Source organism: Cherax quadricarinatus, chromosome 69 (genome assembly GCF_038502225.1).
Source record: "Cherax quadricarinatus isolate ZL_2023a chromosome 69, ASM3850222v1, whole genome shotgun sequence".
NCBI lineage: Eukaryota > Metazoa > Arthropoda > Malacostraca > Decapoda > Parastacidae > Cherax > Cherax quadricarinatus.
The window spans coordinates 8,051,603-8,075,976 of NC_091360.1; the positions used below are offsets into that span (position 1 = coordinate 8,051,603).

Sequence of the window (24,374 nt, forward strand, 5' to 3'; positions counted from 1 at the left end):
TTAACTTTAGGTGCCTGTCCAGCGCCTTCTTGAAGACAGCCATGGGTCTATACTAACAATAAACAGGAGAGTGGGCAGAGTCAGATTGTTTGTGAGGCGGGAAACAGGAACACGAGGGCTCAGCAGGAAGGTAAAAACAAGGAATGGTCACAAGAGCACTAGAAAATATTTCTTCAGTCTCAGAGTGGTTAAGAAGTGGAAAGAGCTGCAGAGTGATGTGGTGGAGGCTGGATCCTACACAGCTTTGTGAATAGATATGACAGGGGCCACACAGCTAGGAGAGAGTGAGCCCAGTACCAGCCACCGGAGGGGTGGGATCGGGAGCTGACCTGGAGTTTACCTGGAGAGAGTTCCGGGGGTCAACGCCCCCGCGGCCCGGTCTGTGACCAGGCCTCCTGGTGGATCAGAGCCTGATCAACCAGGCTGTTACTGCTGGCTGCACGCAAACCAACGTACGAGCCACAGCCCGGCTGATCAGGAACCGACTTTAGGTGCTTGTCCAGTGCCAGCTTGAAGACTGAGACTCAACCCTTGCCACCACAAATAGGTAAGTGCATTTAGGAAGTACTCACTACTAGAGGTCTACGAAAGAGTAACAAAGATTCAACTGGAAAGAGAGGGAAGCATTGCCTTCATATATTCCTGGTACCTCCCTTGAATGGAAGGCACAACTTACATTCTGCATAATTAATGTATATTATAGAGCCCAGAGCCCAGAAAGTCAATGCCCTATAGAGGATGTTCCACCGGATGACATAAATACCAAGACTGTTACGACACATCAGTACTCCAGCTAATCGCAGTGTCAATATTTCGTCATTTGTAAACATCCTTCATGATTCATAATGGGTTTACCATCCATCCCTGGTGTACTGGACGTTGTGGTCAATACCGTAAGTGACAACTTTAGCGATATCAGCCAGGGAACACTGTGATTGTTGTGGTGGTGGTGATAACAGGACTTTAGGTCTGTGGTGTTCATCTCGTCACCTGTAGTATTCCTATCACTTGGCACCGAGACACTCCGGGAGTTTGTATAAAAGCAGTGATGTGTAATTATCTATTCGTAATTACAAATTTGTAGCTACAGGAACGGAGCTAAGAACGTCCACCTGGGAAAGTTCTTAAGACGATGGGATATTCCTCAGAATGTCCATTTGGGAAAAGTCTGAAGCCGCTGGGGGATTTTAATAATCGACTCGTGCTTCTGTCCCCGAGGCGCCAGTAGCCACACTGTGCCACACTGAGTATTGAGAAAACATTGTGCAATAACTGTGAAGGGAGTGCTAGCGTTACTCACCCTGATGTGGTGTGTGGAAAACTTGAATGACAACGTCACCTTCAGGTACCAAGATCTAGCTGAGTTATTGTTGATCATACTCGTGTCTTGTCTTCAGCAGGATATTACTGCGAGGCGTCACTGCCAAGTGATGAGGTTGCAAGAGTCACGCTTCCTTCATAATTTGCATCTAGTTTCCGATCGACGATATGGGCTAACTTGATAAATGTTTATCTACTGTTTTACATACCGTATGGAAATGTTCGAAGAATTGAAGTCCGGAAGAAATTTTGGAAAGTGTAGAAATTCCTGGGTGATATGAGACAGTTGCGTCGAACACTACACGTCCCTTCGTTTCACATTCCTGTAAGATCATAACATTCTGTAAAAAATAGAATACCATTTACATGTGTGCGTACACACACACACACACACACACACACACACACACATATATATATATATATATATATATATATATATATATATATATATATATATATATATATATATATATATATATATATATATATATATATATATATATATATATATATATATATATATATATATATATATATAGAAGTTGCTTAACTGTTGCCTATGTGTCTTACCTTACAAAGGTAATATAAACTCCAGGTAGATCTGGTCACAATCTTGATTCTACGTTTGCTATACTCCACATATCTGGCAACTGTCTCTTATCCATTGGGTTGTAGATCTCAGTTATTGGTTTAGCGTTTCTGGTCCCTCTCGTGGTACTTTGATCCCATCGTTTTCATGTATCCAACATACTTAAAAGTTTGTGTACCTCTATATTCTATTGTGGTATAGTGTCCAGTACCCGTTGGTGTGTCATATTTCTTTTACTCTTTGGTGTTTCCACTGAGAATACCTATTTAGATTATTTGTTCAATGCTTCGCGGACATCCTAGTTTGTAATTTTTCGTGACATCGCCTTTCCTCTTGCAGTTTTATCACCTAGTTACTGTCACCTTCTCATGTGCCTGTGAGGCAGCTTCGGCTCGGACTTGGCTTTTCCCCTCAACGGTATTCTCAAGTTGTCACTCAGGTGTGTACTCACCTGGTTCTATTCACCTAGTTGTACTCACCTATTTGTGGTTGCAGGAATCGAGTTATAGCTCCTGGCCCTGCCTCTTCACTGGTCGCTACTAGGTCCTCTCTCTCCCTGCTCCATGAGCAAGTAGAGAGGACAACTCTATGACTGAAGAAATACAACTCTATGACTGAAGAAATACTTTCTAACATCCCTTTGACTCATCTGAGTCATCAACTTCCAATTGTGACCCCTTGTTTCTGTGTCTCATCTCTGAAACATCCAGTCTCTGTCCACCCTGTCAATTCCTCGTAGTATTTTGTATGTCGTTATCACGTCTCCCCTAATCCTCCTGTCCAGTATAGGGACAGGACATAACCTAGGAGTATACCTACGTATAGAGGAAAATGGTCCTAATATTGGCTTTTAGAATTTGAGCTTCATGGTTTAGTTGTCCAGGAAGCTACATAATTTTTTTCGGGTGATGCTTGGATTTAGATTTTTAGATTTTGCCACCGAAGTGGCTAGTGTATTGCGCACCCCATATCCATCTTGTGGACAGTAGCGCAAGAGCATATGGATGCACAAAAGGCCCAGGAACTAGGTCCCAAAGGGTTAACAGGAATACATATGGATTTATATCTACATATCTATGCTTGGGAAGATGAAATTGTTCAATATTCTGTACTCTCTCTCTCATTCTGATAATAACAAATGCCTTTTCCACGTCCTTGGAGACGAGTGTTGTTTTGAGGTCTTCAAGCTCAGTGCGTCTTGCGTTGACCTGCCTTGTCTGAATCCGAATTATCTGATGAGAAAAACATCACAGCGACCAGTCATAGCCTAGTCCAGCCACGGTATTGAGATTCATTTTTCTTCAGGGAGTTAATAATTTCAAGGTGTTTCCGTAGGTGCTGGTTGATAAGTCTTTCAAACATTTTTCCAAAGTGTTTCAAGTAATTTATAAGTCATGTGACCTTTTGAATTTTGGATTTATAAAAAAAAATATGACTTTTACACTCGAGTTGGTGAGCCTTCATTAGGCTTTCAATAGATATTTTTTTTTTTTTTTTTTTTGCAGTGGGAGTGGGGAGGCAGATATTACGGACACTAAAGTACATTGTGAAGGGTTGACAGTACAATCAAAACATTCATTATATTACTGGCATATAATAAGTACAAGTAGACTAATAAATGTACAACGACCAGGAATCTTTATTATTATTAATAAACACAACCAGGCGTTGCACTTTTGTTTTAATTACTTAAGTCAATTATACAATTTAAATTGAAAATATTTATTTATTTATGTCTTTGCAAATACGTAGTACATTGAGAAACCATACCACGGGTAGGTATAGAACCCGCGGTCAGAGAGTCTCAAAACTCCAGACCGTCGGGTTAGCCACTGGACCAGCTAGCCACAATAAGATTCGTCCAACTAGGTATGTTTCTGCACCATAGGAAGGTTAGCATTGGCCACCACTGTGACCACAAATGCAAGTTTTTACAGACGAATCTCCAGCTAGCGTGGCCGTGACGAACTCTAGCTCAAGTCCCCTCAAAGCCGTCAACATGACTCACGAAATTGTAATGACACGGGCTAGATTTTGAGACTCTCTGATCGTAGGTTCTATCCCCACCCGTGGTATGGTTTGTTTGCAATCGTGTCATTAAGATTTCGTGAGTACATTAAGATTTTGTATTTACAATAATGGATTGCAATGCAAAGAGAGCCTCTATTATGCTTAGGCATTATGGGCCGACTTAACATTATTGGCTTACAGTCTACTTAACACTAAGAATTATGTCATAGCTGTACAATAGAATATTAATTATATCATAGTTGTACAATAGATTATTAATTATAAGTGAATCTAATTTATATAAGACAAAAGATATATTCATATATTAAAAAAAATGCTTTTGTGAAAACAATGATTCAAATATATTCCTGTCAACAATGGATAAAAGGTTCAATGTGATTGTTGAAGTTATGATGTGGGAGTACATAGGTGAGTAAATGTGTACTGAGTATTTAGCATTTAGTCTAGGGTGATTAAGTGGCTTTTGAGAAAAGTCTTAAACTGATTTTCAGACTGGGTTACTTTAGTATCTTCTGGTAATGAATTCCAAATTTTGGGGCCCTTTATGTGCATAGAGTTTTTACACAGTGTGATATGGACACGAGGTATATCAAGAAGAAGTCTGTGTCTTGTGTTATGGCCATGTGTCCTGCTAAGGTTGGTGAGGAGAAGTTTGAGTGGAGGGTTTATATTTGCGTGTATTGTTCTGTGTGTGTAGTAAGCATATGAATAAGTATGGATGTTCTTAATGGTGAGCAAATTCAAACTTTTGAAAATTGGTGGAGTATGCTAGCGGGAGTGGGAATTTGTTATCATTCTTACTGCTGCCTTTTGCTGGGTTATTAGAGGTCTTAGGTGATTGAATGTTGTTGATCCCCATGCACAAATTCCGTAGGTGAGGTAAGAGTATATGAGTGAATGGTACAGTGCCAGGAGAGCTAATTGTGGAACGTAGTACCTTATCTTTGGTACTTATTCCTGCAAGAACTCCGAAAGAAATGAAAAATTCCATAAGTTTGGGGATTATTTAGAGTTTATTTAAGTACACAGCACAATTTTATGTGACTACAGTTGTCTTGCATTAAAATATTCACTCTTTTTCCCTCATCAATTCTATGATTCACCTCATCTTTCATAGACCCATCCGCTGACACGTCCACTCCCAAATATCTGAATACGTTCACCTCCTCCATACTCTCTCCCTCCAATCTGATATTCAATCTTTCATCACCTAATCTTTTTGTTATCCTCATAACCTTACTCTTTCCTGTATTCACCTTTAATTTTCTTCTTTTGCACACCCTACCAAATTCATCCACCAATCTCTGCAACTTCTCTTCAGAATCTCCCAAGAGCACAGTGTCATCAGCAAAGAGCAGCTGTGACAACTCCCACTTTGTGTGTGATTCGTTATCTTTTAACTCCACGCCTCTTGCCAAGACCCTCGCATTTACTTCTCTTACAACCCCATCTATAAATATATTAAACAACCACGGTGACATCACACATCCTTGTCTAAGGCCTACTTTTACTGGGAAAAAATTTCCCTCTTTCCTACATACTCTAACTTGAGCCTCACTATCCTCGTAAAAACTCTTCACTGCTTTCAGTAACCTACCTCCTACACCATACACTTGCAACATCTGCCACATTGCCCCCCTATCCACCCTGTCATACGCCTTTTCCAAATCCATAAATGCCACAAAGACCTCTTTAGCCTTATCTAAATACTGTTCACTTATATGTTTCACTGTAAACACCTGGTCCACACACCCCCTACCTTTCCTAAAGCCTCCTTGTTCATCTGCTATCCTATTCTCCGTCTTACTCTTAATTCTTTCAATTATAACTCTACCATACACTTTACCAGGTACACTCAACAGACTTATCCCCCTATAATTTTTGCACTCTCTTTTATCCCCTTTGCCTTTGTACAAAGGAACTATGCATGCTCTCTGCCAATCCCTAGGTACCTTACCCTCTTCCATACATTTATTAAATAATTGCACCAACCACTCCAAAACTATATCCCCACCTGCTTTTAACATTTCTATCTTTATCCCATCAATCCCGGCTGCCTTACCCCCTTTATATGAATATAATACCCATGATAACAACCAAAAAAAGTCAAGGTGACTTATTTCCTCCCGAGTTTTTTATTTATTTTCACGGGTCTTGACCTATTTCTATTCAGGTCTTTGTAGAAATAAGTTTATTTAGGTATATAACACAATATTATATTAATTACAATAATCTTACATAGAATAATATGTCTAAACTACCCGGGATAACACAATAAAATAAAGTCAACATGACTCAAATTCGAAATGTTATAACTTTAGATACAGGCATACATAAGTACAATTATCATACATAAGAAGATAAGATCAACAGCCTGGTTGATCAGGTTCTGGTATACCAGGAGGCCTGGTCACAGGCCGGGCCACGGGGGCGTTGACCCCCAAAACCCTCTCCAGGTAAGAAGGAGCTCTGCAACAGGATTACTGGCCCATGTTAGGCAGGTCCAGGTCACTTACCGGCCTAAGCTAGCCAGATCATACATAGTGTATGTAGGTTTATATAGACATAAGTACACATAAGTACAATTGTCATACATAGTGTAAATTACCCAGGTAACCCAAAAAAAGTGAGTGTAAGTTTATTTAGGCACGAGTACACATAAACACAGTTACATAAATTATCATACATAGCAGCATATGTGTAGATTACCTAGGATAACCACACAAAAAAGTCAAAGTGACTTGTTCCCATTGGCTGATTTCCAGTGACTGATTTCCAGTGACTTTTCCAGTGACTGATTTCCAGTAACTGATTTCCAGTGGCTGATTTCCAGTGACTGATTTCCAGTGACTTTTCCAGTGACTGATTTCCAGTAACTGATTTCCAGTGACTGATTTCCAGTGGCTGATTTCCAGTGACTGATTTCCAGTGACTTTTCCAGTAACTGATTTCCAGTGACTGATTTCCAGTGACTGATTTCCAGTGACTGATTTCCAGTGACTGATTTCCAGTAACTGATTTCCAGTGACTGATTTCCAGTGACTGATTTCCAATAACTGATTTCCAGTAACTGATTTCCAGTGACTGATTTCCAGTGACTGATTTCCAGCGACTGATTTCCAGTAACTGATTTCCAGCGACTGATTTCCAGTAACTGATTTCCAATAACTGATTTCCAGTAACTGATTTCCAGTGACTGATTTCCAGTGACTGATTTCCAATGACTGATTTCCAGTAACTGATTTCCAGTGACTGATTTCCAGTGACTGATTTCCAGTGACTGATTTCAAGTGACTGATTTCCGGTGACTGATTTCCAGTGACTGATTTCCAGTAACTGATTTCCAGTGACTGATTTCCAATAACTGATTTCCAGTAACTGATTTCCAGTGACTGATTTCAAGTGACTGATTTCCGGTGACTGATTTCCAGTGACTGATTTCCAGTAACTGATTTCCAGTGACTGATTTCCAGTAGCTGATTTCCAGTAACTGATTTCCAGTGGCTGATTTCCAGTGAATGATTTCCAGTGACTGATTTCCAATAACTGATTTCCAGTAACTGATTTCCAGTGACTGATTTCCAGTGACTGATTTCCAGCGACTGATTTCCAGTAACTGATTTCCAGTGACTGATTTCCAGTGACTGATTTCCAATAACTGATTTCCAGTAACTGATTTCCAGTGACTGATTTCCAGTGACTGATTTCCAGTGACTGATTTCCAGTGACTGATTTCCAATAACTGATTTCCAGTGACTGATTTCCAGTAACTGATTTCCAGTAACTGATTTCCAGTGGCTGATTTCCAGTGACTGATTTCCAGTGACTGATTTCCAGTAACTGATTTCCAGTGGCTGATTTCCAGTGACTGATTTCCAGTGACTGATTTCCGGTAACTGATTTCCAGTAACTGATTCCCAGTGACTGATTTCCAGTAACTGATTCCCAGGGACTGATTTCCATCAAGGTCCTTGATTTAGATTAGACTAAAAAAAGAAAAAAAAAACGCTACTTTTCGGCCACGATATAGAGTATTAATGAGAAAGTAGAGGTAGAGAGTAGATATGAAGCAACATGTGTGCAGTATGAGGCAGAAAACAGCTGTTGCTACAACAGTAAACATCAGCTGACCACCAGCATCACTGCTACTCTCAGCTGCTCTGCAACCTGCTGCCTTATTTCGGTAATTTACCATGATCGTGGCTGTTTTTCCATGTTATATCTACTGTTTTCTACCCGTAATGAGGTAGATATAGGTGTGTGAGTGCTTAAATAACGCCGTAGATGAGTGGACCAAGAGAGAGGAAGTGGCTGTGACGCATTACGCATAAATACGCATGTTTCAGGGGCATTTTGGGGGGGATAAAACCCCCTTAAAGGTTGTTATAGATGCCATTAACTGGTTTCTGATCCTTGGAATGGGTCTGTGGCTCTTGATCCAAGGGACTGGACCTGTCGTGTCACTGGATTCCCAACGGGTCGCCTCCCAGCCTCACACATGCGGGTTTACCTCTCCTCCCATTATTTTATTAACTTTTTAAATAAAACACGCGCAAATATCCCCCAAAAAACCTCCATATGTTTTAATTTGTGTTAAAACAATACTTATAAAACGTTCATCCAAGGTTATTAATTTTCCTTCATTTTTTCTTATATTTAGATGGAAAATGAGAAATAATAACATTTTATTACTAATAAAACATCTGTAGGAAATGTTTGTACAAACATGTGTTGATGTACATGTGTTTAAATAAATGTTGTGAATATTGAAGCTCAGTCAGCAGTTAGTCACATGACTCACTTATTTTTTCTGTTGCATTAATGCAGTTATTTTTGGTTGTTGAGGTTGGTCAGTTGTTGAAGTTGGTTGGTTGTTGAGGTTGGTTGGTTGTTCAAGTTGGTTGTTGAGGTTGGTTGTTGAGGTTTGTTGGTTGTTGAGGTTGGTTGGTTGTTCAAGTTGGTTGTTGAGGTTGGTTGTTGAGGTTGGTTGGTTGGTTGTTCAAGTTGGTTGTTGAGGTTGGTCAGTTGTTGAAGTTGGTTGGTTGTTGAGGTTGGTTGGTTGTTCAAGTTGGTTGTTGAGGTTGGTTGTTGAGGTTGGTTGGTTGGTTGTTCAAGTTGGTTGTTGAGGTTGGTCACTTGTTGAAGTTGGTTGGTTGGTTGTTGAGGTTGGTTGGTTGTTGAAGTTGGTTGTTGAGGTTGGTTGGTTGTTGAGGTTGGTCACTTGTTGAAGTTGGTTGGTTGTTGAGGTTGGTTGGTTGTTGAGGTTGGTTGGTTGTTGAGGTTGGTTGGTTGTTGGGGCTGGTTGGTTGTTGAGGTTGGTCACTTGTTGAAGTTGGTTGGTTGTTGAGGTTGGTTGGTTGTTCAAGTTGGTTGTTGAGGTTGGTTGGTTGTTGAGGTTGGTTGGTTGTTGAGGTTGGTTGATTGTTGAAGTTGGTTGGTTGTTGAGGCTGGTTGGTTGTTGAGGTTGGTTGGTTGTTCAAGTTGGTTGTTGAGGTTGGTTGTTGAGGTTGGGCACTTGTTGAAGTTGGTTCGTTGGTTGTTGAGGTTGGTTGGTTGTTGGGGTTGGTTGTTGAGGTTGGTCACATGTTGAAGTTGGTCAGTTGTTGAGGTTGGTTGGTTTATGAGGTTGGTTTGGTTGGTTGTTAAGGTTGGTTGGTTGTTGAGGTTGGTTTGGTTGGTTGTTGACGTTGATCTGTTGAGGTTGGTCAGTTGAGGTTGGTCGGTTGTTGAGGTTGGTTGGTTGTTGAGGTTGGTCAGTTGAGGTTGGTCAGTTGTTGAGGTTGGTTGGTTGTTGAGGTTGGTTTGGTCGATTGTTGAGGTTGGTCAGTTGTTGAGGTTGGTTGGTTGTTGAGGTTGGTTGGTTGTTGAGGTTGGTCAGTTGTTGAGGTTGGTTGGTTGTTGAGGTTGGTTGGTTGCTGAGGTTGCTTAGTTGTTGAGGTTGGTTGGTTGTTGACATTGGTCAGTTGTTGAGGTTGATCAGGTGCTGAGGTCGGTTGGTTGTTGAAGTAGGTTGATTAGTTGTTGAGGTTGGTCAGTTGTTGAGGTTGGTTGTTGAGGTTGGTTAGTTGTTGGTTCTTGAGGTTGGTTGGTGGTTGAGGTTGATTGGTTGTTGAGGTTGGCTGTTGAGGTTGGTTGTTGAGGTTGGTTGGTTGAAGTTGGTTAGTTGTTGAGGTTGGTTGTTGGATTTGTTGGAGTTAATTGGGTGTGGGGTTAAATGGTTGGTGGGGCTAGATGGTTGGTGGGGTTAGATGGTTGTTGGGTTGATTGGTGGGGTTAGATGGTTGTTGGGTTGATTGGTGGGGTTAGATGGTTGTTGGGTTGATTGGTGGGGTTAGATAGTTGTTGTATTGGTTGGTTGTTAGGGTTAGATGGTTGATGGGTTAGTTGATTGTTGGGCTGGTGGGGTTAGATGGTTGTTGTATTGGTTGATTGTTAAGGTTAGATGGTTGATGGGTTAGTTGGTTGTTGGGTTGGTTGGTGGTGTTAGATAAGATAAGATTTCGTTCGGATTTTTAACCCCGGAGGGTTAGCCACCGAGGATAACCCAAGAAAGTCAGTGCGTCATCGAGGACTGTCTAACTTATTTCCATTGGGGTCCTTAATCTTGTCCCCCAGGATGCGACCCACACCAGTCGACTAACACCCAGGTACCTATTTGCTGCTAGGTGAACAGGACAATAGGTGTAAGGAAACGTGTCGAAATGTTTCCACCCGCCGGGAATCGAACCCGGGCCCTCCGTGTGTGAAGCGGGAGCTTTAGCCACCAGGCTAGTTAGTTGGTAGGGTTAGATGGTTGATGGGTTAGTTGGTTGGTGGGGCTAGATGACTATTGGGATGGTTGGTTGTTGGGTTAGTTGGTTGTTGGGGTAGTTGGTTGTTGAAGCTAGTTGGGTGTTAGTTGCTGAAGCTAGTTGTGTGCTAGTCACTTTGCTCATACTAGCTCATACAGTAGATCCTCGGTACTCGAACTTAATTCATTCCAGAAGGCTTTTTGAGTGCTGATCTGTTCGAGTACCGAACGAATTTTTCCAAACCAATTTTCTTTTTGGTTGGCTGTTATCACTAATCTTCGTACACCCCATGGTGACTTATTTATACAAATAATATAAAAAATGCAACAAAAAATGCGAAGAAACACAAAATAGTTTACAGTGAAGTTCTTGCAGGTCGTGTTTGTTTGGTCGAGTTGCGAGCAAACTGTTGACTACCGGGCGATTTTTTTTACTGGACAAAGCATTTGAATACTGAATTGTTCGAGTAGGGAGCTGTTCCAGTACCAAGGTTCCACTGTATATGATTTTCTAGTACACTTTATTGAACATTAATATTCATGGAGAAATGCTAAACCCACAAGGGAGCATGGGAAGTGATCAGGTTTGATTCAAGGGAAGGGGCAACTCCAATTCCTTGGCTCAAAAGCCCTTGCCAGTCTCACAGCGTCACCTCCACAGGAATGGCTGATATAAAGTACAGGTAAATAATGGTACCTAATGAATGAATGAAGCTACAGAAAGGGAGGAGAGCGATTTCCTGTATTGCTAACATCCATATATATCTATTATTGTAACATCCGTGTACCTGTTACTGTGATCTGATCCTCTCTTTAATGTAAACGTAAATAACTCAGTTTACCTTATCCCTAGTATATCTCCATTTATTGTAACTGATTTTCACACAATTGAGTTACTTAGCCATTTAAACTTTTAAGGTTTAAATTGTAAGATATTAGAGGGACCCCAATGGAAATTAGTCACTTTTTCTGACTTTTTGGGGGTTATCCTAGGTAATCTACATATATATGCTGCTGTGTATGATAATTTATGTAACTGTATTTATGTATACCTGTACCTGAATAAACTTGCTAATAATCTAATGGGCACTGCAAACAGACCTCCTCCTCCCAACTAGTAAAGTCATATTGGGGTGGCCCGGTAGTGAAGAATTTGGCCTTAACAATGCCTGAGAGTGTGCTGGGGAAGGATAAAATGTGCCTCCTGGCAGTGAGAGCTCCCCATGTGGGGGATTCCCAGTTGGCTGTCTCCAGTTCCTCCCTTGGCACGTACATTGACTTGCAGACAATCTTCAGTGGTGTTGCCCTTTGCCTTGCTGCCCCTATCCTCACTTAATACAGGTATATCTGTTGCACTGCATATGAAGATTGATTTGGGTACCATGATCTTGTTTGCTGTAGCACCACGGGAAAGACTGCAAGGCATGAAGAAGTTAGCAGTTTCAAGAGGAGCCTTGGAAGAGCCTGATACCCAGTAATAAGGGAGCCACTTCAACTATGCAGATCCAATGGCACCCAGAAGTGTCCAGATGTAATTACCTTGCCAGCCTGGGCAAAGAGTAAGCAGGTGGTGTGGGACTACACATGTGCATCCACATTACCCGGAGTATACCTGGAGAGGGTTTTAGGGGTCAATGCCCCCTTGGCCCGGTCTGTGACCAGGCCTCTTGGTGGATCAGGGTCTGATCAACCAGGCTGTTAATGTTGGCTTGGCCGGTGAGGTACTGACTTTAGGTGTCTGTTCAGCACCTTCTTGAAGACAGCCAGGGGTCTATTGGTAATCTCCCAATCTCTAATACAGCAGGGAAGAAGGAAGGGCAGCAGCCAGCTTCAGAGAGGTTACCTAGAGGTTACCTGGAGGTTACTTGGGGTTGCTTCTGGAGGTCAGCATTCCCACAACCCAGTCCTAGATTAGCCTCGGAAATCTAAAAAATATGGTGAACTTGCCCATTATTATGTGAATGTTGTTCCCATACACTCAAGAGACCTTCAGCTCATGGGGAAAGAATGCATCTAAATTGTATCCTGTAGCTTGATTACTAGCACACTCATTTCACACACTGAGGTCCAGGGGTCGATCCCTGGTATGGCTGGAAAATGTTAGGATTTGTTTCTGTAAGGCCTAATTTGCCTAAAATGCGTCAGAGGGAAATCCAAACATTTTTCCACAAAGCCTTTTTATCTGCTTCTGTAAGGCTATATGCCCCTGAAATTTGCACTAGAGTACAGTAATAAATTTAAATTTTTTACTTATGTGTAGTACAGTGGACCCCCACATAACGGTCACCTCCGAATGTGACCAATTATGTAAGTGTATTTATGTAAGTGCGTTTGTACGTGTATGTTTGGGGGTCTGAAATGGACTAATCTACTTCACAATATTCCTTATGGGAACAAATTCGGTCAGTACTGGCACCTGAACATACTTTTGGAGTGAAAAAATATCGTTAACCGGGGGTCCACTGTACTAAGTGATATACATATCCTTAAAGTTTATTAATTTCTCTGTGAATAATCATACAATAGTAATAATAATTTATTTTTCAGTATTATTCATTTGATACAAAGATTTCTTACATGGAAATGCCCATATAATTGCTTATGGCTTATCTTCACTGCCAACATATATTAATCACTGGGCCTATGTTATCAGTACAAACAGCACAGTCTGTGTACATAATAATACTGATGTGTAACACTATGAATATTTAATTAGATAAGGTGTAACATGCAGATATAGCTTAATTTAGATTTACAGATTTTGTAAAAAAAAACTTGTTTTAAAATTTTCACATGATAGCAATAATAATAATAACAATACAGTAGGACCGCTGTATCTGCGGGTCTGATTTCCAGGGTTTCAGTTATCTGCGGTTTACCCTGGCCCGAAAATATCCCTTAATTTTGCTTAATAATGACACTAAAGTGCAAAACTAGTGATCTTGACAGTTCTTCAAAGCCTAAGAGAAGTCATGAAGTGCTTCCCATCAGTGAAAAAGTGATAATTTTCTACTTATTTTGCATAATATATCAATTAAACTCTATCATTGGTATGTATGTTATATGAAAAATTACTTAACCCTTAAACTGTCCAAACAGATCTACGTTCACATGCGTAGTGCTCCAAAAGTAGATCTACGTTTTTTACATATTTTCAAATATAACAAAAAAAAAAGTGGATCAAAGTTTTTTTACACGTTTTCAAATGTAAAAAAAAAAAGTCTACATTTTTTACATACTTTCAAATGTTGAAAAAATGTAGATCTACGTTTGGACAGTTTAAGGGTTAAATATAGAGTTCGCTGCTATCCGTGGTTTTGTGTATCCGCTGTAGTTCTTGGAAAGTATCCCCTGTGGATATGGGGTCCTACTGTAATAATATTGATTTCAAACCATTGTACAGAAATATATGATAAACTAGTACTGTACCTATAAAGGGATAAAATGGAGCACTGCGCATTCCATGTCCTTCACTCTTGTAGCTTTGACTCCTCCCTGTTTTTATCAAATATCTGGTGGCAAAAGATATCATATAACCTTGATGTTATGCAGGACGAAGTTCATCAAAGTGAGGGAGTACTCTAAATGCTTTTTATTAAATTGTTATTGATATAAATTAAATGTGTGGTAATCTACAAAATAATATTAAGGTATTGTATAGAAGAAATAAGAGAAGATGGCTTATATATGTATGTACTGTAATCTGATTCTTGTAATTGTTTTTCTCCCTTCAAGAATCGTGCCTTGACGTTGATGAAGGGCTCTTCATCCAGGAAACTGAAACTACTGTTCCCTCCTGTTCCTCGGATCAGACGTGATTACCTTTCATAACCTTGGGTGCTCTATTTAGGGCTTCCCCAGGAATGTAATAATTGTCATGATGCACAAAACCATTGTAACACAATTGCAAATAAATACATAATGGAGTGAGCGGAGTCTCAACCTGTGGCAAGCCAGTCCTAAGACTAGCATGCTAGTGAGCCAGTGTGTTATCCACTGGGCCATGCAAGCCTTCTAAAATTCAACCTGCTAGTTGTATTCCTATACACCATAGGAAGATTATCATGGTTTATACTAATCCTCCAATGGTGTATAGGAATACTATATTATGGCAATGTACCAACAATGTATCTTTTAAATCTTTTGTACCATATTATGTGATAAAATATACCTATTGAAAAAAAAGAATGAAAAAATGTGGTGGTAAGGAAAGTGGAATATTCAAATAGCTTCAGGAAGAAATCCAAATATTCTTCCTTGATGCCTTTTTATCCGCTTCTCCGAGGCTATGGGTCCCACAGTTTGCACCAGAGCTGGGCCCCATTTATAGTTGTGCTATTATTATTAGGCTAGCATGGTCTAGTAGACAACACACTAGCCTCCTAATCTTTGACCTGTCTTGCTATGGTTTAAATTCCACCCATTCCATAATTTTAAGTGACATAATGGTTTTGTAGTTAATAAGGGGGCAGGTTTTTGGTTTATTTTTTTTTGTGTTTTAAAAGCTGCAGGGATGAACTAATATGAGGAGAGAGTTTTTGGCAGTACGGTGCCTCATTCACATCAAATGTGCATTTCAGATTGGTCTTCACCAAGGCCAAGTCTAAACTACAGTATTCAAGATGACGGAATCAGATGACTTAGAGGCTCTTTTGCCTGCAGGTATGTATGCCTTCTGGCTGCATTCGTATAATAATTTTATAACAAGAAATACAGTGTACTCATATTTTCAAATGACTCACACTTAGGAGATAGAAACTTACAATGGTGTTTTGAATCAACGTGGTCTATTAACAGGTCACACAGAGAGACTTCGTCATAAGTTTTAGTCTCTTAAGTTCTGGTTCTTTGTGTATCGTTTCAGCCACAGTAAAGAATACTCTATAATTTGCTTTGTCTTTAATATTTGTTTTAAAGAATTAAAAAGTTACAATTCCACATTTGGAAGAGGAACATTATGACTGTTTGGGTCTCTCCTGGACCATTGACAACATCAAAAAGTTGCCTAAAGTTCCTCTCCCAATTGTGGATTTTTGATAATCTTTTGTAAAATTACATAATGTACACATATGTTATTTTTATTTACATAATGAAACTCAGTAAGCATATTCATAAATAACAAAAAGGCATAATACCATGACTGGAACAATGCACAAATGACCTGCACATAGGAAAGAGGAGCTTATGACAACGTTTCGGTCCAACTTGGACCATTTTCATAAAAATTTGTTTGCATAAATAAATATCAGTGGGATGCCTAGTGGGGAGTTATACAGCAGTAATTCTCTGGCGCTGACTACAAGGGAAGAGGCACAGTACGCACTGATAATGGTGGGTAACAGATCTTGTAATGCTGAAGGCTATATGTGTGTCAATTAGAAACCACTTCAGAATGACTAATGTGAGAATGGATCATATTCTTGTATCATGAGGGACGAGTTACAAATTCTTTGTCCAAGATTTGTCTAGTCTGTCATTGCATAATAATCTGTTCATTATCATTCCTTATTGAGTACTATTTCCTCCCAGTGTCCAGGTAGGAAATAAGAATGGGAAACATAGTCCCTTCAAAAACAGAAGGGGGGATAAGAGTTTTAAATTGTACAGTAGCAATAATACAGCCTCTCCTCACTTAGCTACGCATTCGTTTACCGACGACTCAGACTTACGACGAGCTTTCTGACCAGTATGCATGCCTAATAATGATAAATTAGACACATGTGCAACTCTTGGGTATCTTTATTGAGGAAACGTTTCGCCACACAGTGGCTTCATCAGTCAATACATAGGAGAAACTTGAAGAACAGGAGGAGAATGAGGTAATCAGTCCCTCAACCTTGAGTCGATGTGTTCAGTCCATCAATCATGTCGGTTCTCTGAACCATTCATCTACAATGCCTAATAATGTATATTAGAGCTGATTTCCTCTATTCTGTTTATTACAATATACAGTACACTACTGTATAAACATTGACAAATACACCAGAAATGTTAAAATGGTGCAAAGATGACATTAAAACAATATCAAAGATGGTTGACACAAACCCACTACCATTATAGTATGCACCTCACGTAGTGACGAATTTGTTTACCAATGTGGTCTTAGGAATGTAACTCCATTGTTTAGTGAGGAGAGGCTGTAATAATAATAATAATAATAATAATAATAATAATAATAATAATAAGGCGGGGAAAAAGTAACAGTTCATGTGATGGAGGGTCATGGACAGTCATCCACGTGCTTTCCATGATATTATTAAATGCTATTCAATTTATGTACTGTATCATGTGTAAGCTAAGTATATATTTATTTATATATTTATTTTATTTATTTACAAATTTGAAGGCCTCCTTATTTGCAGATTTTGATTATACAACTTTTCACTGAAGGGCAACCCATTAATAAATTCAAGCATTCTGATTTTTTCTGGCTTTGTGAATTTTCACATATGCAAAATGGTAGTCTGGTCATTATTGACCAGACTAACATGATATATGCTGTTTTTGAGACATGGTCTGTGATATAGACCCAGATGTGGAACAAAACTTGTGCAGATTTAATTTTGCTAGCACACTCAGCTCTCATATTAAGGTCCATGGTTTGATCCTCGGTATGGTTTGAAAACATTAGGACATGTTTCCTTAAGACACCTGCTGTCCCTGTTCACCTAGCAGTAAATAGGTACATGGGTGTTAGCCAACTGGTGAGTCACATCCTAGGGACAAAATTTACTTAATTTTCCTGAAATGCTCTGTATAACAAGGGGCTTTCTATATAGTAGTGTGTCATTGATGTCAGCTAAGCCTGTATATGCTATTCATGTACTTGTAGAAATAAAGATTATTATTATTATTATTATTATTATTATTATTATTATTATTATTATTATTATTATTATTATTATTATTATTATTATTATTATTATAGTTTTATCAGAACTCTAGGAACATAATTCCTTTTAGTTTTATAGGGATATCTGTACAGTTGAATCTCAGAGTCATGACAGTTACATTCCTATAGGTCCTGTAAATCTAGAAACTGCAAATGCAAGAATTATGTCATCATAATTAATTTTGTTTCAGATTTGGTTTAAATTTAAGTATCAGAGGTCATATCTTTGTAAATATTTTTCGAATATGGTCAATACTGATACTCATAAGCAAGAATGAGACTGAGAAATAAATTTGGGATTGGCCAGTCTGGCCAGTTGAGGGGTTGAGATGACCTGTCTAAGCTCATTCATCTCTGAACCTGAGAGCTTCATTTTCTTATCTCAGGAAGCATTCCTTACTGTCATTTGTTTCTTCAGATCATGACAACTCTGTGATGATGTCAAGTGTTGAAGTGAAGGTGTATAAACAACGCTGGTGGATTCTCTTCCTCTTTGCTGGCATCGGATTCATGCAGGTAACTCTTAATTGTTCAGTACTGTACTGTATAATCCTAAAGATCCATAACATACTTTTGCAGCAGCTGAGAATCTTTATTGCTGAAACATTACACCTTCTCTGCAAGTTTTTTTAGTCAAATACAGAGGTGATAAATATTGTAGATGCCTTTGTATTCAACAGAAGTCTAAAGAGCAGGCTAAACATTTCAGCATTAAATATTTTTCCTGCTACATGTGTGTCTTACTCATCTACTTTTTGGTATTGTATACCATTATTACGTATATTGATTTTCTATGGGGAATGTGGAAAAGAATCTTTTCTCTGTAAGCCATGCATGCCAGAAGCAGCGAGTAAAATGCCAGGATCAAGGGGCTAATAACCCCTTCTCCTGCATAAATTACTGCATGTAAAAAGAAGAAAAACTTATTAATTTTCTTCTTTTTTGGATCACCCTGCCTCAGTGGAAGATGGCCAATTTATTAAAAAATATATATACTGATACTGTATAATCATTTTTGTCAGTATGATACAATGTTTTAACCCCTTGACTGTTGCAACCCCAAATCCTGAGGTGTCTTCTGGTGTCGCAAAAATCTAAAAAAAAAAAATTATTTTTTCTTATGAAATGATAGAGAATCTTTTCCTGATTGTAATGACATCAAAAGAACGAGATTTGATGGAAAACTGACGGAATTACGCTTTCGCGAAGTTAGCGGCCTCGGCAATATTTACAAATCGGTGATTTCGCCCACTTTGAGCCCTGTTTTCGGTTAATTCCGTTGTTCCAGTCGACGAAACTCATAGCTATTTCTTTAGAACTCCATTTTTTTCTATTGATTGAGTACAAGAAACTGCCCATTTACCAATTTCAACTATCCAATAACATGGTCAGAAATTTGCTATTTGGCCAATTTCACAAAAATTAAAAAAAATGACGATTTCAAAATAGGGTCCAGAATGAACAATGCAGACATTCCTGGCTCTAAAATAACATTTTCTTTGTTCATCAATCACGTTTCTAGGCCCCTCTGATATTACTCTTGCTTTCTATTTTGAATTTTTATTCAAACAAAAAATAGAAGATTTACTGTTATGCAGACTACTGCAATATTGTAATAATTGTATAAATAATGTCGACCCATTCATGACTGCATAGTAGAATGGCTAGTTGGACATTTATTGGACAATGACATCATTTGTTTACTTTTGAAAATTAGCAAAAATCAAGCATTTCCCCTACTTTGAGCTCCATTTCCAGGTTCTTTTTATAGTAAAACCAATCAAAGTCACCTCTATTTCTATAATATGTTTTCCATTCTATTGAATGAGACCAAGAAAATGAGAATACAACCATAAATACTACATGAAAATTGACCATGAACTCAGCATTTTAATTAAAAAAAACGGTCGGAGTTTTTTTTCCTCATTATGCACTGCGTATCCTGCAGGATTTTTTTATATGGTGCACACTGACCACACAGACCCTATCTCTCACATGTGGGCCTACCAGCTTTCTCCTGCTTGATTTGAAGCCGCTAGAATTTATGAGTATATATACATATGTATGTCAAACACGGTGGCTCGTAAGACGTATATATACGACCGAAACAGTCAAAGGGTTAATACTTTTCATTATTGTTAATTTATTTGGACTCTGGTAAGACAGTGATGAAGTGAATGATGATGAAAGTAAATGTTTTTTCTCTTTTGGGTCACCCTGCCTTGGTGGGAAATGGCTGATACGTTAATAAAAAAATTTAGTCAAGGAAAAAAAACTGCTGATTTAGGCCTCAATCAAAACTGTGCAATGACTTGTTAAGAGCAGCTCACTATATAAACTGATCATGTACATGTGGACTTTTCTTTCTTTTAAATTTTACAATTGTGGTTTTCAGTGTGCAGTCTGGAACACGTGGGGACCAATCACTTCTTCCGTAAAGATGGCTTACCATAATTGGGATAATGCGGAAATTGCTTTGCTGTCTATGTGGGGGACAATCACAATGATCATGGGGCTGGCACCCTTGACATTATTACTCCAGACAAAAGGTATGCCTAGTAGAAACATGATAATCAACTAATAATACATTACAGAGAATAATGATTTTCTTTATTCTCAGTGTTGTTGCTTACTTAAATGTTATGTGTATGTCTCTAGCAACTTAATTTTTATAAAATTTGCTAATTCTACTATGGTTTATTATTAATTAGGCAGGGTGACTTCCCTCTCCCCTAAAAAGGATTTAGGTTTTTTTATGGTACTCAAACTGCTTTTCTAGTAGGGCTTAGTGTGGTTCATTGCTGACTTGCTGATTCATGATATCCTCACCCCATGTATTGAGTGCACTCTGCACTTTCTAGCTTCCTAAACTCAAGTGTCTATTTCCTTGTGCGTGTATTACCTCATTCACAAGCTGATAAAGTCTTCTTTACACATCAGTGGGGAGAACATGAGGCCACACTTGAGGTCAGTGGTCAAGGGCATATACAGTAAGTGCTTAACTTGCAAACACTGAGAATCTTCTGTATTGTGTTTACTATCATTATTGTGTATAATATTTTTTTTTTTCAACAAGTCAGCTGTCTCCCACCGAGGCAGGGTGACCCAAAAAGAAAGAAAATCCCCAAAAAGAAAATACTTTCATCATCATTCAACACTTTCACCTCACTCACACATAATCACTGTCTTTTCATAGGCACCCAGATACAACAGTTTAGAAGCATATAAAACATACCCCTCCAAACTGCCAATATCCCTAACCCCTCCAATATTATTATTATATCAATATTATTCTCAGTAGAGAAGGTCTCTAACATTTGTAAGTCGAAGACTGTGCATGACCTGCAGCTGGGAACTTGGACAGGTTGAGTGGAATGTTCTACTATAGTTTCCTAAGTTGGCTTGTTCAATAAGCTTTGAGGAGCACTGCTGTAATTTAGAAACTGAATTAAGGTTTGTAAAGGAGGTTCTAATTCTCAAGGAGGAGCTTAGATAAGTGTAACGGTGAATGTTAAGTGGTGGGTGATAACAAAAGGAGCAGTGTTAGTAGCAAAGAAGGGAGAAAATGTTAGAAGTAATAAATGGAGACTGGCTTGCAGAAAAAAAGAAATGTGATTGATGAAGCTTGAAGAAATAAAATTCAAGAATAAAAATTATTTTCTGTGTACAATGGTTAGTGAGGAGAAAGGTAGGATGATTTTTCTCAGCAGTTGAAGGGACTCTCATAAAAAGCCTTAGTATGCACAGCAGTTTAGGGGCTTACACTAGAATTAAAAGTACTTAATAGTAGAGTGCATAGATGTGAGGTTCTCTGAGCTTGTGTGTCCAGCAAGGAATATTGACAGATGAAATTAATAGTTAACAAGTAAGTAGAAGATTAAACAATATAAATTAAGTTACTATTTAGGGATTTGTTGATTTTGTGATATTTAGATTGATAAGGCAGAATAGGGACTAAAGCTTGGACTAATACTAATGGCACTAACACAAACACAATGAGTAACTGCCTGTTGCTACCAGCAATATCTAAACCTACAAGAATCTCCGAGACAAGCATCTCCTTCATAGACCACATCTGGACAAACACCATATCCCCTTTAAAATCAGGCATAATCACAGACAACACTACAGACCACTACCCAACCTTTCTCATAACTAATCTGGGCAAACTGCCACAAGACATTACTAAAGTAACCTTCAGACTACATAACGAGACAGCAGTTAACAACTTTATAGCAACTATGAATAACATCAATTGGCAAAATGAACTTGAAACATATACAGATATAAATGAATGTATAAATAATTTTCTAAAAAGCCCAATGCCTCTATAACAGACATTGCCCCAGAAAAACTAAACAGATCACAGCAAAGAGACTGAATAATCCCTGGCTAACACCAAGCATCCTCAAATCCATTAACACAAAGCACAAATGTGAAAAACGGTATAGAATGGGTTAAATAACTAGAGAACAGTCGAAAAGTTATTTGTCAGCACTTACCAGCCTGATAAGAAGGTCAAAAAAATTGTATTATGAAAATAGATTACATAACATCAAAGGTGATATGATAAAAGCCTGGAAAACTCTATCTGAAATTCTTGGAACTAAAAAGTTATCCAAAAACAAAGCAATCAAACTAACAAAATCAGATGAACCCCTACTCACTCCAACCGAAACAGCAAACAGACTTAATGTTTTCTTCTCCACCATAGGAAAAAATCTAGCAAACAAAATACACCAAGCACAAACGCCCGTCCATCAGACTACCTCATAGGTACCTACCCAAATACGCTATTCCTAGCTCCAACCGACCCCATTGAAGTTACGCTCATCATAAACACCCTTAAAAACAAGGCAGAAGACATAAACAACGTTCCAGTCACGGTGCCTGTTTTTGTTATTTATAAACAACTTGCCTGCTTTTATGTACAAAAAAGCTTCTTAAGTATTGTCACCAATTATTGCAACGCTCTTTAACAAATCCATTGAATCATCTACCTTCCCAACAATCCTCAAAATAGCGAGGGTCACTCCGATCCATAAAGGAGGTGACCAAGCTGACTTGAATAACTATAGACCAATATCTAACTTACCACTGCTCTCTAAAATCTTTGAAAAATTAATTCATAGACTGATCTATTCCTACCTCGTTTCACACAACATATTGAACCCTTGTCAATTTGGATTCAGGAATAATAGAAACACAAATGATGCTATCATACACATGCTAGAACTAATATATACCGCACTTGAAAAGAAAGAAGTTCCGCTGGGCATTTTCATTGATTTACGTAAAGCTTCCGATACAGTCGACCATGAACGGCTGTACTCCAAATTAATGCACTATGGTATCAGAGGCCACTCCCTCAACTACCTAAAGTCATACCTTAGTAACAGAACTCAATATGTGATGCAAACTCTTTCACCCAACCATTCACAGTAGGAGTCCCACAAGGAAGCGTCTTTGGACCACTCCTCTTTCTCATCTACATCAATGATCTACTGAATGCATCACAGCTACTCAAACCCATATTATTTGCAGATGACACTACATATGTCTTTTCCCACCCAAACACAAGTCATACTAGCAAACACAGTCAATGCTGAATTACAGAAAATATCTGCCTGGATGATGACTAACAAACTTACCCTGAACACTGATAAAACCTATTTCATTCAGTTTGGAAACAAAGCTGCAAATGATCCAATTAACATAATGTTAAATGGATCATCAGTCACAAGTCTCAAAGAGGGAAAATTCCTAGGTATCCACCTTGACAGTAGCCTTAAGTTCCAGACATACATACAACAAATCACCAAGAAAATCTCCAAGACTGTAGGCATACTATCAAAGATAAGGTACTACGTTCCACAATCAGCTCTCCTGGCACTGTACCATTCACTCATATACCCTTATCTTACATATGGAATTTGTGCATGGGGATCAACAACATCCAATCACCTAAAACCCCTAATAACCTAGCAAAAGGCAGCAGTAAGAATGATGACAAATTCCCACTCCCACCAGCATACTCCACCAATTTTCAACAGTCTGAATCTGCTCACCATTAAGAACATCCATACTTATTCATGTGCCTACTACATACACAGAACAATACACGCAAATATAAACCCCCACTCAAACTTCTCACCAACCAAAACAGGACATATGACCACAACACAAGACACAGATCTCTTTTTGATATACCTCGTGTCCATATCACACTGTGTAAAAACTCTATGCACATAAAGGGCCCCAAAATATGGAATTCATTACCAGAAGATATTAAAGTAACCCAGTCTGAAAAATCAATTTAAGACTCTTCTCAAAAGCCACTTAATCACCCTAGACTAAATGCTAAATACTCAGTACACATTTACTCACCTATGTACTCCCACATCATAACTTCAACAATCACATTGAACCTTTTATCCATTGTTGACAGGAATATAATTGAATCATTGTTTTCACAAAAGCATTTTAGAATATAAATATATCTTTGTATTATACAAATTTTGATTCATTCATAATTAATATTCTACTGTACAACTATGAAATAATTACTATCCTACTGTACAACTATGATATAATCCTTAGTATTAAGTAGACTGTAAGCCAATAATGTTAAGTTTGCCCATAATGCCAGGCATAATAGAGGCTCTCTTTGCATTGCAACCCACTATTGTAAATATAAAATCTCAGTGTATTGTTTGCAAAGACATAAAATAAATAAATAAATAAATGTG

General features: G+C 38.5%; 1 protein-coding gene across 3 annotated transcripts in view; it reads left to right on the forward strand.

Moving 5' to 3' along the window:
• Nucleotides 1–927: 927 nt before the first annotated feature.
• LOC128701853 (solute carrier family 49 member 4 homolog) overlaps nucleotides 928–24,374 on the forward strand; it is a 44,421-nt gene continuing 20,974 nt past the window's right edge. The window contains exons 1-5 of one of the 3 annotated variants that reach the window (XM_053795795.2): nucleotides 8,051–8,126; nucleotides 14,469–14,547; nucleotides 15,314–15,395; nucleotides 18,044–18,141; nucleotides 20,021–20,174. In XM_053795795.2, the coding sequence (XP_053651770.1) occupies nucleotides 15,356–15,395; nucleotides 18,044–18,141; nucleotides 20,021–20,174 (292 nt within the window). In that variant the 5' untranslated portion in view covers nucleotides 8,051–8,126; nucleotides 14,469–14,547; nucleotides 15,314–15,355. Of the gene's footprint in view, nucleotides 1,346–8,036; nucleotides 8,127–14,468; nucleotides 14,548–15,313; nucleotides 15,396–18,043; nucleotides 18,142–20,020; nucleotides 20,175–24,374 lie in introns of those variants that run through there. The other 2 variants (XM_053795796.2, XM_053795794.2) reach the window with 2 other exon arrangements.